The sequence below is a fragment of the Aulonocara sp. 'chitande type north' Nkhata Bay genome, linkage group LG13, assembly GCF_057382095.1.
Source record: "Aulonocara sp. 'chitande type north' Nkhata Bay isolate Kocher_YH1m ecotype deep benthic linkage group LG13, A_spYH_male_GT1.1, whole genome shotgun sequence".
Lineage (NCBI taxonomy): Eukaryota > Metazoa > Chordata > Actinopteri > Cichliformes > Cichlidae > Aulonocara > Aulonocara sp. 'chitande type north' Nkhata Bay.
This window is the reverse complement of record NC_141356.1, coordinates 21,581,666-21,598,899: the sequence shown is the minus strand read 5'-3', so window position 1 is coordinate 21,598,899 and position 17,234 is coordinate 21,581,666. Positions and strand designations below refer to the sequence as shown.

At 39.5% G+C, this 17,234-nt stretch overlaps 1 protein-coding gene across 1 annotated transcript; it reads right to left on the bottom strand.

Moving 5' to 3' along the window:
- Positions 1–44: 44 nt before the first annotated feature.
- p4ha1b (prolyl 4-hydroxylase, alpha polypeptide I b) lies at positions 45–12,415 on the bottom strand. Its single transcript, XM_086259158.1, has 15 exons — positions 12,186–12,415; positions 9,474–9,556; positions 9,248–9,344; positions 8,283–8,434; positions 7,890–8,027; positions 7,434–7,673; positions 5,783–6,003; positions 5,519–5,695; positions 5,325–5,395; positions 3,466–3,565; positions 3,296–3,349; positions 3,142–3,207; positions 2,043–2,111; positions 1,476–1,572; positions 45–1,083 (listed from the first exon to the last, which is right to left on the bottom strand). Exons 1-15 carry the CDS (start codon positions 12,197–12,199, stop codon positions 1,013–1,015), a joined length of 1,650 nt encoding a protein of 549 aa, XP_086115284.1. The 5' UTR covers positions 12,200–12,415; the 3' UTR covers positions 45–1,012.
- Positions 12,416–17,234: the final 4,819 nt, after the last annotated feature.

Below are 17,234 nucleotides of genomic sequence, written 5' to 3'. Positions count from 1 at the left end.
CCACCCCCCCAAAAAAAAAAAAATCCCATCACACACTGCAGAAGGACAGTTGATCATCTTATTTATTGTAACGTAGTTTATTGTAGAAAAGAAAAATGCATTGTTTTTTTCCATTTAAAGCATAAACAACATAAACTTGTTTTTAGGACATATAAATAAAATGCCTCTTTCTTAAAAAAAACCCAACACATTATATACACTGAAAGTATTGGTCACACTCTTCCAAACCTACTCTAAAGAATCACTATTTGACTCCGTTATGGGAAAATGTAGTGCTTGTTTTCCCCCCTCACATAACACTAACACAATGAGGATTAAATCCAGGAAAAACACATAAATATAAAATTAATGTTATGCAGTATCGGGGTGTATGCACCTCTCTGTAAGTGTACCCATGCATGTGTGCACACTACATTTTGCAACAATGAGTGATAAACAGTGGCATTTAGGCAGATCAGCAACATGTGATAATGTACTGCATAGACTGCAAGAAACTAAAACCACTTCTGGATCTTTACACAGCTTACAGGAAATAAAGTGTTTATTTTTCCACCAAAAAACCCCCACAATCCTAGATTATGGTCATAATTTTCAATTCTTTGGAGTGTTTCCCAGGGAAAGCTCAGCCTGAACATAAACTGACTTGTCAGAAAAGACAAACATCTCTGATGCAGTTTAGTATTTTCTAAGGTTCATTCAGAGTGCAAACAAAGGGGCTCAAGTGTTTCTCAAAACCATCCAACAAAACCTTATGAACATGTCACCTTGGCACCTTAATGCCAATACAGTCCAGGAGTTTGACATTAACCAAAACAGTCTTTGAAACTGACTAACAAGTGGAGAGCGAGAGGAAAGAAAAAACACAAGTCAGTGTTTATAGAAAGGAGGTGAGCCATTTAGACTCTTTGTATCCATGTGTATCCATCATCACGCTGTGATCTGCAGCACAGTTCTTTAGTCCTGGGTGTTTCACAAGGAGGGGAAGAGAGGGCCACGAAGGTGATGAGGACAATCATTCAGATTCACTTAGGCCACAAGGTCGCCTCCACTCCTGGCCTCTTTCATGAATCCACTTGTTTGATACTGATGAGGGAAAGAAAAATACACAGATAGATTAATCATAAGCCCAGTCTTACACACACACACACTCACACATTTAAATATGTAAAACATCTGTAAAATCACAATTATTTTGGCCAGTGTAGTAACATTATTAATCAAGCAGTGATTGACACTAAAATGTCTTTTTCAGACTTTTTAAATGGCATTGTCTTAATTGTTAAATATAATTTTAATGTTTAAAAGTGTAAATAGAGTTGAGGGAGGTGGAGGACACAGGCTCAACAGAAGTTGGGCCTTGTGTTGGTGTCTCAAAATCATCCAAAATCCCCAAGTCCTCAAATCAAGCACTATTCTTTTATACAATGCTTACTCAGGTAGACGGCTTTATAGCCAACAAGAACAATCAAACTCACCCCACTTGTTGCCCACCAACACTGGACAAGCTGCATGTCGAGTGCTGTAGTCTCCCTCCCCGCTGGCAAACAAATTGTACCAGAACACTGCAGTACCCTGGAAAACAAACAGGCACCAATGGTTAAGTAGTTCTGCACATCATCTCAGAGAGCCAAGACTTGGTTTCCTAAAGTACTTGCAACAGATTTCTCAGAAGTGAAATGATAAATAAAGCAAAATTTAAATACATGTGTTCTCTTGCTATACTGGGATTGTTAAAATGGCAGTTAAAAACATTATAAGAGCATGGGGGCACATGAAAGAATCCTTTTATGAACAAATTGGCAGTTATTTCCGCTAAATGAGCTTATATTGGATGAAAACGCTCCTTTACCATTAATAAAATGTGTTTTGGAGAGAAAAAGTGCTTGAATAAGTATATTTTTCTCTTTTATTATGTACGGTGTGTACTTTATTATGGACATCTGTGACCTTTTTTACAAAATCCTTCAGTTTGTTACATAATAGGATTAGCTGGAAAACCAATATTAATGGACATTTATAAGAGGAGTAATATCAACATTTACCTTTTGAGGCCAAACTGCTGCACCAACATCTGGGAATACTGTGGCTCCACCTGCTGCTACGTCACTCATCTACAACAGAGACAGAAGAAAAATCCAGCAGTGTAATTTAAACAACTTATATGAGATCCTTAGTTTCATATAAAATGAAGTTGAAGATAGAATAGTTCTTGTGTGTAGTATGCAGATTTAATTAACTTTTGTAAAGTAAACACTGTTAATGTGTTTAATCTTATGTTCAATGTATTATTTATGCTGAAGTAGCTGTTAAATTAGCTGCTACAGTATGTGGTTTCTCTGGATAACAGATCAATAACAGATCATTATTTATTTTGCTTCCCAGTGTGTCTAAGTTGGTGTGATCAGCCAAGACTTAAGTTTCCATTTGTTTCCTGCATGCTGAGTCAATTTCTGCTCAGTTGTGTTTGGTTTTGTTTAAGCAGTTAGTTCATTTTATTAGTCCGTTTTTTAATTTCTGAGTCTGATTTGAGTTCAGATTATTTGACCTCTTTTGCTGAGGTTCCTAGAACTTATTTCAAATATAATTTTTGTTAATAGTTTTGTGCATTTTTTGAGTAAAATAAAATCCTCCTGTTTCCAAATTTACCCGTGTTCCTCATGACTAACAAGCATGGCCCCTCACTCATGTAAATGCTTTGTGACACTGTTTCAAGGTGAGGAGTCACATGACTTTACGATTAAGTAATAATACTGAACGTACTGTATTTGAATTGAGAATTTAGATGCTATTGTTTCTCTTATCACATCAGCAGAGTAAATTTTGTCCTATCACAGCAAAGACACTAAAGCCCATAGTCACAGATGACAGCTAGCCCCCGATACTATGCTAGCCCTTTGCTAGCACTATGTGCAGTGACAGGGTTCATTCTAAATTTGTATACTGAAACTTAATACGATAGTTTTCTCAGTATTATCAAATATGCAGACTTATAAGTCAACAATGTCTACTTTAATTATAACAATGACTGTGTCACTGACTGCTAAATTAATTTCAGTACCAGCATAGGCAATTAGTATAGTAAAAATCAAACTTCAATAAATAAAAGAAGGTTAATGCTGGTCCAAAGGGGTGATCACTCACATAGAAAAGACACGTTGCAATACGATTCCCAGTTCCCAGCTCTTTAAAGGCATCTGGCTCATCTTTCTGTACGGAGATAACCAATACCATGTTAAACATCCTACCACATTAATGCAGCAGTACATTAACTGTGGCAAACAGAAAAAGAACGTACCCTTCCAAAGTCAAAGTGAGGTTCGTATTGACCTCCAACACCATAATTTGCAACCTGCAGACAAATACATGTAAAAAAAATCAGTTTCTAACAGAGGAAACAGGGAAACTTGTTTGCTTCATTTGGTGGTCATGTACAGTTTTTTGTTGGTTTTGAAATAACTTTTTTACCTGTAACTCTTCTGCAGTGTCCATTTCAAGCCCGGTGACACCTTCAATTCTGTTATTGATCATTTCAATCATTGGATCATCATATTCAGTGAGCCAAGCACTAGAATATAGAAGGGAACACAGAGAAACTGAGAATGAAACAGCATGGGAAACATATTTCAGTAAGGCACACATTTTATCCACTAGATGCTTCTGTAAAAAGTGTCTGAGAGGCATGCTACGCAGGAAACTTGGAATCAAAAGCCAACAAAAACCAACGTGAGTTTGTAAATGGCAATATTAGGATACAGAAGCAAAGTAGAGTTGCAGAGGGAATGGAAAATGGGAACAATATCCAGCTTTACAATATCTAATGAATATCTTTGAAGATATTTCTATAGTGTGGTTTAGGACTAGATAAAATATTTTTTTCTGGCCATAATATCCACTAAAAACAAAATAAAAATGTCCATCCTCTTAACACGAACTTGCAGTTGCCATTATGTGAGAGACAATTCCAACACACTCTAATGTGGGTTGAGGAAAACAAGTTTTTTAAAGACGTTACAAAGGCAGTGAGATGATTCTTCGCCCATATAGCTTCTTCATCATGTTTTTAAGAATGCCTGCAGATCAGCATTAACACGTGTGTCTGTGTGTGTCATCTTTTTTCATTCAGTTTGTACTGATAGGTCATATTTTATAAATGGATATTGAATGAAGCATGAGCCAGTGGATTATTTCCTTAAGTCTCTTGCAGTCGTTTAAATGGAGTTCAAACTGTTCTGATTTCTTCCATCTGTCTGTTACCTCAAGTTCACTCAAGTTAGAAAGACGTGCCGGCTGTCATGCATGCATACAAAACTTTAAAAGAAACACCACACCCTGACACCCACACACATTAATTACCAACTGCAGTAAAACCAAAGAAAGCATGGGGTTTTGGTGGGCTGCTAACGTGCTATTTTTAGGATGGGATTTAAATTTGAATTTAAAACAGTGAGCAAGGCATCTATAAAAATTGAACGGTCATTTATCTGCACTACATAGGCCTTTGATGTTTCACAATGTCTCTTTTTTAAAACAGATCTTGTACAAAATATAGAACTACAGAAAAATGGCCTTGTATTGGAAAGTGATTTCCAAACAATGCTATGGGACATAAAAATCCAGCTCAGGTCCAAAACTCAGGTAGCCTGGTATAGATATGAAGTCAAATGAGCAGGGGAAGGGAGAGAGTCCTTCCAAGTGATCTTTGACCCCTTACCTCACAGGGATTTTCCTTGAATGGGGTTCAGTCACCACAGCTCCCGTTAACTACAGCATTTCCAACAGCAGGACACGTAGAAGCAGGAAGAGCAGTATCAAAGAAGGAAGGAAAATGGACTGCGGAAGCACACATGCACAAGGACGGACAAAACATAATAAGGAGGAAAAGAGGGAAAGAAAAGGCAGCTCACAAAAGAAATAATGTTAGTATCAACTAGTAAAAGAGTAATATCTTTCCCCTCTGCTACCTTCATGTGTTACCTCCGTGGAGCAGACACTTGAGCAGAAACAGACCCATAAAAAGGTCCTCAAAAAAGAGTTGGATAATCCAACTCGTCCACAAATAGCTACATATTCAGTCGCGTTAGTAATTTAGCATTTCCCTTTCATTTAGGATTATTTGGGGGGAAAAAGCTACAGATGTTTCTTTATTTTTAGAAAACGTATTTTCAGCAGGAGAGAGTGCTTCAGCTCAAGAGCCTTTAGGATGGCCTTTATGAGGGGCAGAAACATGCAGCTGTGATCAGACGGGAGTACAGAAGAAGACGTGAGCTCAGTTATTAAAGGGGAAAATAAGATTTTCTCCTCCTCATCATCATGCTCTGTCTTACCTTTTACTGATCCTGTAAGAAGCTGTCTCCAGCACTCCTGTGATGGGGTTGGAGATGGTTGCCCTGCGTAGCTGTGAAGCACACACAGATAAACACATAAAGATATTAAAGTATGCGTTGCTAATAACAGCTTTGACCTCCCATCCTTTGCCATCCCAAACCACCTATGAAATCCTAAAATCTGAACTGCTTACTCGTGGTTTTGCCAGCTGCTTGATTCTCTCAATTTCTGCATCAGAGATGATGTCAAGGTAGCGAACAATGTAGGGGCGGTCCCACTCATCCTGCTGTTTGACGGGCGCCAGCAGTAAACTGGGGTTACGATTGTTATCGTAGTAACGACAGAACAACCTGCTCTGCCTACGAGGCGTCTGATTTAGAGAAAAGAAAAGAGCACACAAAAAGTTAAAACTGAGCTGCAGTATGCAAGTTATAAATTGCTTTCAGCTCTTCCTCACCATTTTGATACCCTCTCCACGGCAAAGCATCTCATATTTCTCCCTTTCTGGGATCAGAGAGAAAGCCTTTTTGGACTTCTTCTGCTTCTTCTTCTTTTCAGCTGTTTCTCTTTTCTCGCGCTCCTTCTGTTTTGGAGCTTCTTCCTCTGCAGCCTTTTTTTGCTTCTCCAACTGAAACTCAAAGTACTTCAGGTTGCTCTTGCCACGCGGGTGCTCTGGGTCTATGTGTGAAAAACCAGGAGAAAACATCAGTGGTGATTACAAGCAGCAATGCAAACTAAAACAACATCGCTTCTAACATGACAAATATACGCCATCAGTCAGTAATGATGACTTCAACTCAGATGGAGGACTACTGTCAAAAGCTGCAGTCTGAGACATTGCAATCCATTGGGACAATGTCCTTCGGGTGCTTTGGCACCCTTTTAGCAGGACATGGCCCAGGAAGCAACATAACTTTCAAAATAACAGCAAGGGGACTGTTTACTACTGCTAAACTGATAGCCGACAGTGTCACTTTCTTGGACAGAAGAAAACAGCAGTACAAATGGTTTGTACCTTTGAATTGGTGCACTGATTGGCAAAGAGGTGTGATGGAGACAGCAGCTCGGGTAAGGAAGCTATTTCGCACTCTATTGGTTTTGAGCTTTGATTGTTTTAAATCCTTCTACTAGTTCATAACGTACTCAGTGATTTGCCCCCCCCACCCCCCCCACACACACACACAAGTACATCTCTCACTTGCTGGGTGTCTATAACCCAATAAGACCTCTCAAGTCATCAGGTGCAGATCTTTTAACTGTCCCCAGAATTCGATCTAAGTGTGCTGAGGGTGCTTTCAGTTTCTGTTGCTCTGTTCTTTGGAACAAGCTTCCTATTCATCTGAGGTCAATTACAATCATGTCTACATTCAAAAACAAACTTAACTTAACATAAAACCTTTATTTTTCTCACACACTTACACTTAATAACACTTTTGTGTACGTGCTTGTCTGTGTGTATGTTACCATGCATGTTATTCCTTTGTACAGTTTAGTTCTTTTGTTTTTACAGGCCTTAAGGCATTGCAGACTTACATGGGTTTTTAATGTTTTTATATTTTATGTTAAGCACACTGAGTTTATGTGTAAAATATAATATAAATATATAAATATAATATAATAAAAATATCAATAAAATTGACATTAACACTGCTTTGGAAAGTCTGGCAGTGGTTTAAACTGTACCTGGACACACTGAAATCCTCTCTTATTCCTGGTTAATCCGTAACGTCAATAAATAAAAGGGGACAAGTGACAAAGTCTCTAAAAAAAAGCAATACCCGGTCATTTTTAAAAAATAGATTTCACCGCTCTGTGAATTGTGCTATACAGATAACTGTTTTGCTGGTACAAACAGCAGCGTTTTGAGACAAGACCCCACAGATTTGTTACAGCACAGATGTTATGCCCCAACATAGCAACTGCCTGAACTGTTTATGTCTGTCTGGCTCGGAAATGTTGACCTGTGCCTCACCTCTGTTTAGTCTGTCCTTCAGTCTAAACCTTGCTTAAAATACCCAACAATAATTTATTTTGTTTGGCCAAATTAAAGCAAGTTCCACACTATTACAGTCTTACTTCTTAATTCTTTAGAATATGAAGAGACTCACCCAGTTCAATCAACCTCTTTGTATACTCCATTGCACGCTCCATCTCCCCCTGCTGGTAAATGGCATAGCTGAGGTAGTCGATCACTGTCACCTTATCTAAAGTGGACTCCTCTCCCTCATCGAGCTGTTTCAGGGCCTGGGCCATCCACAGCTCTGTGTGGTAGTAATCGGCATCGGAGTAGGCAATTTTCCCCAGCTCAAAACAGTCCTCTGCTGTCATGTGGCTCTTGTATTTCACTCCTAGTTAGGAGTACACACAGGAGGGGGGGAAAAGAAATCAGAAAACAATCAAACCCTTCCCCCAAAAAACTCACATAGTCTGACATTTATTGTGACTTTCGTGGCAGTCACTTTGTCTTTATATCTGTACATTGAATCCTTAATGAACAAATAGGCCCATGGGCATGTGAACTCATGCCATTTATGTGTGACATGCAACTGTTCGGAGGATTTTACCAGGTAAGTTTCCCGTAGAGATTGTGTTGGCATCAAGTCTGTAAGTGTCTTGTAACCGGATGAGAGCTTTGGCAGCTCCGGTCTGGTCCTCGTCATTTGGGAAGTGCTGTCTCTGGATGGTCAGGTTGGAAATAAATCCTGAGAAAAATGGCACGATAAAGTATTCTATGTGTGGGCACATTAATCACTCAAAGTGACATTTAACACTTTCTCTTAAAATTTCATGAGGTGAACAGTTAGATGGGAGTTTCATCCATCCACATACACCTAAAACAAACAAGTCAGTGTTTTAGTGTACTTCTGTGTTGCACTTTTTCTGCAAGTTTTTACCACTCATTTATAAAACCAAATATTACAGTGTTATTATTTGAACCTGGGCTTTACTGTTCATACCTCCAGTGGTGTCACGGAGCACAAGACTCTCCAGGTCCCCCCACTCTGTGTTCAACCTCTTCACCAGTTTGAAGGCATTCACAGGGTGTCCCAGAAAGCCTTCAGGGTCCTGCGTGGCAGTAACTGTCAAGGAATCCAATTTTTCAGCCCACCTATCACAAAAAAGGTAATATGGATTAAAGTGTGTTGATTACACTTGTAAGCAAGCTACCTATTATTACGGCTGTCATATATAATATTTATGGAGTTTTAGGAAAGCAACTTCAGAAATTAAACATGGAGCTAACCACAATGTTTATAGACACTTGCAAATTATTTTTTTAAATGAAGTTGATAGCTGTATATATTATCAATTATCAAGCTATATTATCAGTCATTATCAATCAATATTATCATCCAAATCCAATAAGCAACAATAAACCCAATAAACAATAAACCTGTCAGAATTAAATCCTCGTTTACTGCTGACTCAGCTCTGTAATGTGTCCTAAAGCATCACGGATCACAGGTCCTAACTTCATCCAGTGAATGAGGGTCAGGTTAGGGTTGATCTTTTCATACAGGAGTGTGGCTTCTCCACACAGCAGCTGTACCAGTTGCAACACCAACTAACTGTGCAGGTAACATTAATTCAGAGACCCACTCCTCCATATCAAAGTTTTCTAACTGTGCGATGTGAGTCAGCTGCCCCGGTACATAACTGTAGTTAAGAAAGTTGAAATAAGAAGCTGCATATCTCATCTTTGTAGGGGATTCTGATGGAAATGATCAGACATGTGGTTAACACAGTTGGAATGTTTCTGCACTCCGTATCCTTTTTATTTCTCTCTATTTTAGCTAGCGATTGCGGTGCTTGGTTGACTCTGGCACTGGGATAAAAATAATTTAGCAGATGCAAGGACATGACGACGAGAAGGGAGAAATGCCCCCAGCAGCAAATCACACCCAGGAGTTGACAAACTCACCGTTTGATCTGCTCTAGTTTGCTCTCCTCTGCTCTGATGTAGTCCTTCAAAGAGGTGACGAGATCTTTTTCTGTGTACAACAGATCTGTCATCTGGCCTGAAAGAAACAAACACATATTAATTGCAAACACTGAAATGATAAACTATACTAATCTTATAAAATTAGTACGAGCTTTAAAATTTCTTGGCCTTGTGTCTGTGTAGTAACATAACACAAGTCTTTTACCTGTAGAAGTGAAGAAGTCAGCGTGGGCTGAGAGCGACTGCAGGCAGCTCAGCAGCAATAAACAGTAACACGGCAGCTCCATTCTGATAAAGAGTGAGAGAAGAGCATTAAATTAATAAAACATGCAGATTAAAAGAGTCAGTGAATGACCTACCTATTTTGAAGACATTTTAATTTCTATGATAAGGTATCACCATAATCCAATTTATTCTAGTCATATAATTAAAGAGCTAAACCAGACACACTACTAAAATATGTCTGGTTTAGCTTTGAGGCTGGCAGTTAGGCCTGGGACAGGCAGCACTGTGATCTTTTGTTTCTTGCAGCCACAAATTACAGGAGAATGCATGACTCCATTGTGCATTCTCACATGCACTTCTTTATACTTCAAATAGTCTGCGTCCACGCAAATTTTACTGTGGTGCTATTTTTTTTCTTACCCACATAACAGAAATTCAGGGCAAATGTGCAAGAATTTTACTTTTAAATATTCTGGGATGTCCACAACATGCCACATGCCATGATCGACATCAAATTAGATCACTTATTTATCTCAAGAATGTACTAAAAAATTCCAAACTACTAAGACTGTAAATATACCCAAACCGAACCATGTTGGCCAGTGGCACATCACATTTTGGCTTTTTGTTTTTCAAAAGAAAAATAGCAAGAGAGCAGACTTGGACAAAAGTTTTGGAAAGAAATTAAGCCAAAAGAATCAAGACCAAAAATCCCCCACATTATAAAACGCCTGCTGCTTGACCAAGTGAGATGGTTTGTTATAAATATAGTGTAAACACAAATACACACACACACACCCATAAGCGCACAGGCAAAATGAAGATCATGAAGCGTACATAAACTATTCAGTGTAAGCCAGCAGCAGGCTGAGGCAGGTTCGACTCTGCCACAAGGGCAAGTCTTGAATGAGAATAAAAAATAGAGTGACTTCATATGAGATTTCAATTTAGGTCAGCAGAAGGAAGCAGAGAGGGTGGAAAAAAAAACCTGAAGCAAGACACAACTTACCATTATCCTCTACTGCTACCAAGCTACTTCTGCAACTGCATAATGTGTGCTGCCACTTAAAAGCCATAAACAGCCTCTTACACTTTCTGATTTCCAAGATAAAAGTTTTGAAGAATGCAATTATTGTACCCAGGAAGGGTAATTACTACAATTTTCTTTCACACTCAGTTAAGTGTGATGCAAAAATGATAGCTGTATATTGAACATTTCTAATTTCAAACCAAGTGTTCTGGTCATGCCACACATGGAAGTGAAAGGAGGTGATTGTGTTAATAAGCATGTTGGTACATCCCATATTAAAAAAAAAACTAAGAATAAAAACAAAGTCTTACTGACCTAGAAACCAGTTCATGTGTAATCTAAAAGGCAACTCCTTTTGGTTGGACCACAGGGTTCGCGTTTCCTCAAAAGTATCCACCCTTAAAAATTCCTTGGATGGATATAAATCCATAAAGTCATGTGATAAAGCAATTTGCTAGTTTACTTGCCTTTATCCTGTCATGTCACTTGTACCACTTCCTGCTTTCCTAATCAACTTTCAGCTATAGGGCTGTAAACGTTGTACCAGGCAGCAGCAACAGCCACAATGAGAGTGAAATAAGTGTTAAAAAAGTGTTAAAAGAAAGAGCTCGAAATCCTTAGACATCTAGAATTAGATGTTGGTGCATATTTAGTACCTTAAAAACAAAAACAAAAAAACCCAAAAACCTCTAAAACTTATTTACCTGTTATGATGAGAATATAACTAATCCATAGTATACATAAGGAATATTTAAGATAAATACAGGGGGGGACGTAATGAAACGAACAACACCCAGACAAAAAAAGCACAATTTTAATAGCCTAACTGGCTTCGCAATACGTTATACCAAGTTTAAACCTGCTCCTGACAAAAACAATTTTATTTTTGAGAGTCTGCCCTGAGAAACTTCCTTCATCGCACAAAATGTCTCCAAGTTTTCCAGCTATGGAGTCAGATAGCACAGGACGTGCATGGAAGAGGACTGCCACGTCTTCGCCACTCCCTCCTGTGTGAAGACTGCACACTGCCCGATGGAGAGTCTGATATTACCTGCAGAACTCAGTCAATGAAAGCTGCAGACTGAACTGCAGCAGGAAGGCTTTTACTTCTTGGTTGGTGTTTTTTGGGGAGTTACATATAAACAAAGTTTGTAGCTCGATATGACATTTTATCTCCTTGTCACTATGAAATATGACAGACTAAATGTGAAAAATGTTTGCCATTAACAAATAAAATGTATAGAGGCTGTTAAATGAGGCATAAAGCAATATGACGGCAGAAGCATCCCACGCTGCATTGCGCTGGAATGCCGGAAAACTAAAGCTAGCTAAAGTTTCACAGGGAAAAGCCAGGTTACGTTTTCTTTTCTTGCTATTTTCTAGTTTAACTAACTGGTTCAGGTCATCTCATTGCCTCCTGCTTAGTTTAGTAGTATAATCTTTGTTTTGACCCACAACACAGAAACCTAAAACTTGGCTTACTTTTGTTCTACTTTTCATTGCCGCTAGCTCAAAGCTCGCACAGCAAACAACGGTTGCTGTTGGTAACAGCGACAAACACTGTGAAAAGACGTAATCTGTAAACTGGTGACTATCTGAAATGTAAACACATTTTCTAGATAAGCCTACATTTCTTATCTCACTCAAGGGGTCGATAGTCACCTAATCGAGAGCATCCTGTAGCAGAAGCCGTCGGGGTCTCTCCCTGAAGCCCACACCGATTCAGTGAAGTTAACGGTCTGAAGTTGGAGACTCGGTCCGGTGGCTCTTCCTGTCTGTGATGATTCGGTGTACTATTGGCTATCTGGTGATTCGGGCTGTATTTCTAAAAGGATGGGGCTCGATGCTACGTGCAGACTCACATGCATACACTCTCTGCTTCTGAAAACTTAGGGGGCTGTCGTTTGTAAATTGTTAGGGGAGGTGCCTGTAATAGTGTTGACCCGTACCGACACGACCGAAGATGGGTATTTTGGTGTTTAATGTGGAAATCGTTCCAGTGAGGTCACATGCCACGTGTTAAAAGACTGCCGATAGATATTTTCTTTCTCCTCTTTCTCTAAAACCTATGTGCTCAACTTTGCATGTATGCATCTGCACTCCGGGCCCATCATCTCCATTCAACAGATGTTTTGTGTAGTTTTGTAACGTTTACATTGAACGAACAGACATTTTTCATCATCTTCCTCCCACATTCCAGAAAAATTATTCTTACTAGCTTCACAAAAAGAAAAAAAAAAGTGTGGGATGGTAGGGAGTGAATTCCTTCTGCATTCAGCTGAATTCAACAGGGTGGAGCTAAGTGTGTGTGTGTGTGTGTGTGTGTGTGTGTGTGTGTGTGTGTGTGTGTGTGTGTGTGTGCGCGCAGAGGGGCAAATTGTTAACTGCATTATGTCTCAACTGAAATGCCCAGTGTAAACACTACAGACTGTATATGTCTGTGATAAACACTGGCTATTTGCAAGCCTTTGTCATCTTAGATATCCACATGAGCAACGCTGCAAAACAGGTAGTATCTCAGTATCAGCACATCATTACATCACTGAGTGAAACTGAAGATAATAAACCTTTCTTATGTAAAGTTAAATAAAATTTCCTTATTAATGTACATGTTCTATCAACTGTCACCAAGCAAAATGTCATAAGTGTTATACTGAGGCTTACAGAGGTTACAAATTCAACATCTGTATAATCTGAAATATGACAGCTTAGAGTGAGGACTTGGATAGTGAACCGAGATCGAGTGTTTTCCCTGCAGCTTCTCAGTCTCCACTTAAGAAGAAAAAAAAGTATACTGCTTTCCGTTCCCATTTTCCCCGCAGTCATCAACAGATGTCGTCCAAGTCGGTAAGTCTGCTCCCAAACAGCTGCTCCTCATAAGTCAGTATCTGACGCAGGAAGTTCACATTGGGGGCTGTGCATTCCCTTTTTTCTTTGAAACTGCAGTGGACCAGGCTCAGACTTAAGTGCAGTGTTAATGAAGCTGGATGTCAGTGGCAGTGCCTCCACCAGGTTCTAGTAGCATAGTGATTAAAATAGCATTAGGACTGTCGGCAGTGGTGTTGACTACATGTGTGATATCTAGATTCTTGATAATTCGATCCTCCAGGATCGCAGTGGGGGCTTGGCTTTCAGGTTCATGCAGAGGAAAGGGTAACGGGCATGTAAAGCTGAGAATTCTCCCAGCATGATGACAAGGTCCATTTCTAAAGCACTGAGCTGTAAAAAAATCAGGATTGGAGGTCTGGGGAGTCGGCCCTGACCTTTACACCACCCACTGAAATATGCAGTGAGAAACCTTGAGACAAAAATGCAGATTCAGCTAGATACAGTCAGCATAATTCAAAGAGACAAGCAAGTTTACCTCATCATAAATATATGGCTTTCTTGGTAATTCAATAAGGCTGTAGCTCAAAACAATGGTATCAAAATAAACCTATTCACACTAATTTTACAAACATGCTGATGCCTAGCAAATACAGTCTTGACATTCCCATCTAGAATGCCATACTGCTACAATAAGCAAAAGTATATATGTGCATGTGTGACCTGGGCTACATCATTCTCCGCATACAGTAGTATTGTGGAATATTTCTGCAGCTCTATGCAGCTGATTAAACAGCCCAGCTCAAGGTGTATCACTATCACAGCATCCTCTTCATCACCAAATGGCTCCTTATACCTAATACTCATATTTATTCATAATAAAGACATAATTATTATGTATTACTTTATTCCATGTTAATCTTTAAGATTAGCATGTTTATCTTTAAAATGAAAATTCTCTTAATTAACTGTTGCACTGCATCAGTCAAGGATAAGACTATAGTAGGGGTCATGCAAAGCGGGCTGGTCACCCACTGCATTCAGAAGATTGTAAAGTTGCTCACTCAACACAAACTGTTCCTGGAAGAGCAGGAGCCAGCACGGTCTCTGGCTCACACACTGAAATAGAAAGACTACAGTGTCTACATGCAGAGAGAACTGGCAATAAATATACCTGTTTTACTTTTGTTCCAGATAGGTGTGATGGAGGAATGGTTACTGTCTGTACAGTTACCCTCTCTGTTGGAGATTCAATTCACAGCGCTAATTCACAACAATAATACAAAGAAAACAATCATAAGAAATCCCACAAGAAAGCACTTTGGTGACTATGGAAAGGAGAAAAAAAAATCCTTTTTGGAAGATGGGGTGGCTATCTGCCATGGCCATGACTGGTTAGGGGTGAGGGGAGGAAGACAGGACTAATGACATGCTGTGGAAGAGAGTGTCAGGGATTAGTTATAATTAATAATTAAATGAGGGGAGGTGTATGAACACATATGTGAACAAACCAAAAATGTGACTAAGGAAGAAACACTCAATGCATTATGGGAATCCCCAAGCAGCCTAGTCCAAACGCAGCACGACTAATGGAGGATTCAGGGTCACCTGATCCAACACTGTTTAATGATTTCTTTGAAGTCTTGTTTTTTTTTCAGGGTGGAAAGATTTTACAGCATACATCTTTATTTAAGAATAGAGAGACTTAAAAAAAAATTAAGTCCTCAAATTGAAATTTATTTTTGATTTTCTAATCCAGATGGGCTCAAAAGTATATATACAACCTCAAACATATACATACTCCCCCACTAATATTTGGTTAAAGTACCTTAGGAGGTTACACTTTTTTATAAAGACCTTAAAGATATTATACCCTGGAAAAAGAACAGCTCAAACACAGACACAACAGCATTTACCCGGACGGTCCTACAACTATTTCCTTTAAGTTATTTGGCAAATGCATGAGCTGTTCCCTCTAGCCCTTAACTAGAAGAACATCCTACACACGCACGCACGCACACAAACACACACACACACACACACACACACACAAATAAACATCAGCAAATTTCTGTCAAAAAGCCCAACAAGAGCTGCTACAAATCCTCTCTCAACGCTGCTTCAGGCTTGCCCTTAATTCAGCTGGTGGTCTTGGAAACACAGTAACATAGTAATATATGAATCTCCTCCCTCTTCACTTTCACCTCAGCCACTGCCTCTCCACCTCTCACCCTTTGTCCTGTATTGAAGATACTCCCCCCCACCCCCCCCCTCAGTGTTTACTGTCAAGAACCTCCACAGACTGCATTTTGTTGACCCTAGTCAGTGGTTGTTTACATATCCAGTTCTGCATTTTATCACTGCCCTTTGAAGTTTGTCTCTTTATGGTTAGTTGTCAGCTGAGCAAACCCTTGTGTTGTCCTCAGGTCAAAAATGACCCCAGGTGTATGGCAAACAAGTGTATGGGAATCCCGAGGACATTACAAGGGAACCAATTGCAGCTGGTCTACAACATTTTATTGCCTTTTTTGTTGCATGACACAGATAACCTGATACAAACCCTTGTTTGTTAGGTTGTCTGCATTTAAGTATTTCAAACATCAAGCTCTTTTATGTTTCTTATTTCATTTAAAGTTTTCCCTGATGGCTTCTTTTTTCCCACATGCAGTGTATTGTACCCATTTGCAGAGCAATGATTATTATAAGAACTACAGCTAGAACACAAACTTTAACTGAAAGAGACCATTTTCTGTCATGTGTCAATACCATAGTCTGTCAGCTGTGGTACTGCAGCATTTTTGTTTCCATTACTATGTATAAGAGGATTAGTAAGGAGGAAGTGAGGGTTTGCTTTGCGAGTGCTGGTAGAGAAGTACAGACAAAGTCAGACGGAGGTGCACTGTGTCTTTGTGGATCATAATATGGTGATGAGAGAAACTTGGTTGCTGAATGAGGAAGTCAGGAGTGTCAGAGAAATACGTAGTATGCATAAGGACAGAGAGAAAGTGGTGAGGTGTGCAGCAGGAGCGATGGATGGGTTCACGGTGGAGGTGGAATCACACCAGGGATCTGCTCTGAGCCCCCTTGTTTGTGGTGGTGGTGATGGACGGACTGACAGATGAGGTCCTCCACGAGTCTCCGTGGACTCTTCATAGATGTCATTGGGATATGTAGTAAGAGTAGAGAATAGACAGAAGAGAACCAGGACAGTTGGAAGAAAGAAAAGAGGAAATGAAGGAATGTGTATGAATGAGAGAAAACATGTGTGACAGCTGCGAGGAGTAGAGTAGACTTATAGTCAAGACCGCCTAAACCAAGACCGGTCTTGAGACCACTTTTAGGAGACCAGCATGGCGTGGGTGAAGACAAGTATTAGAGACAGAATGATGGCAGCAAGCGTAAAAGAGAAGGTTCAGATGGTAGTGAGGCCTGCTATCATGTATAGTTTGGTGAAGGTGACAATAAGACAGGAGGCTGATCTGGAGGTGACAGAGCTGAAGATGTTTGCATGGTGTGACCAGGACAGATAAGGAAACGAGTACATGAGAGGCACAGCTCACTTTGAGCACTTTAGAGCCAAAGTTAGAGAGGGAAGGTTGGGATGCTGGGCATGTGAAGAGGAGGGATAATGGATATGTTTTATGTAATGTTTTCATTTCAAAAGTAACAAATTACCCAGCTATTATATTACTTTAATGAAAGAAACAGTGGACTGAGAAAAGGTGGTGTGTTTGACTTCCCCCTGGTGTACTCTTGAGTCATTTAGCACCAACAGGATGACTTTGCTGAAAGTCATTGAAGAATATGTGAGCAGTTTTCACACATTTAAACCATAAAACATTTATGGTTTAAGACATATTAGTGTTTATAGCAATACAGTTATAA

What these genes read in the sequence shown, in the direction of transcription:
- p4ha1b (XM_086259158.1), bottom strand. An exon ending in AGCAGCTGGCAAAACCACGA is followed by an intron (nt 5,396 to 5,518) that starts GTAAGCAGTTCA and finishes TGTGCTTCACAG; the next exon opens with CTACGCAGGGCAACCATCTC. An exon ending in ACACTGCAGAAGAGTTACAG is followed by an intron (nt 3,350 to 3,465) that starts GTAAAAAAGTTA and finishes ATTTGTCTGCAG; the next exon opens with GTTGCAAATTATGGTGTTGG.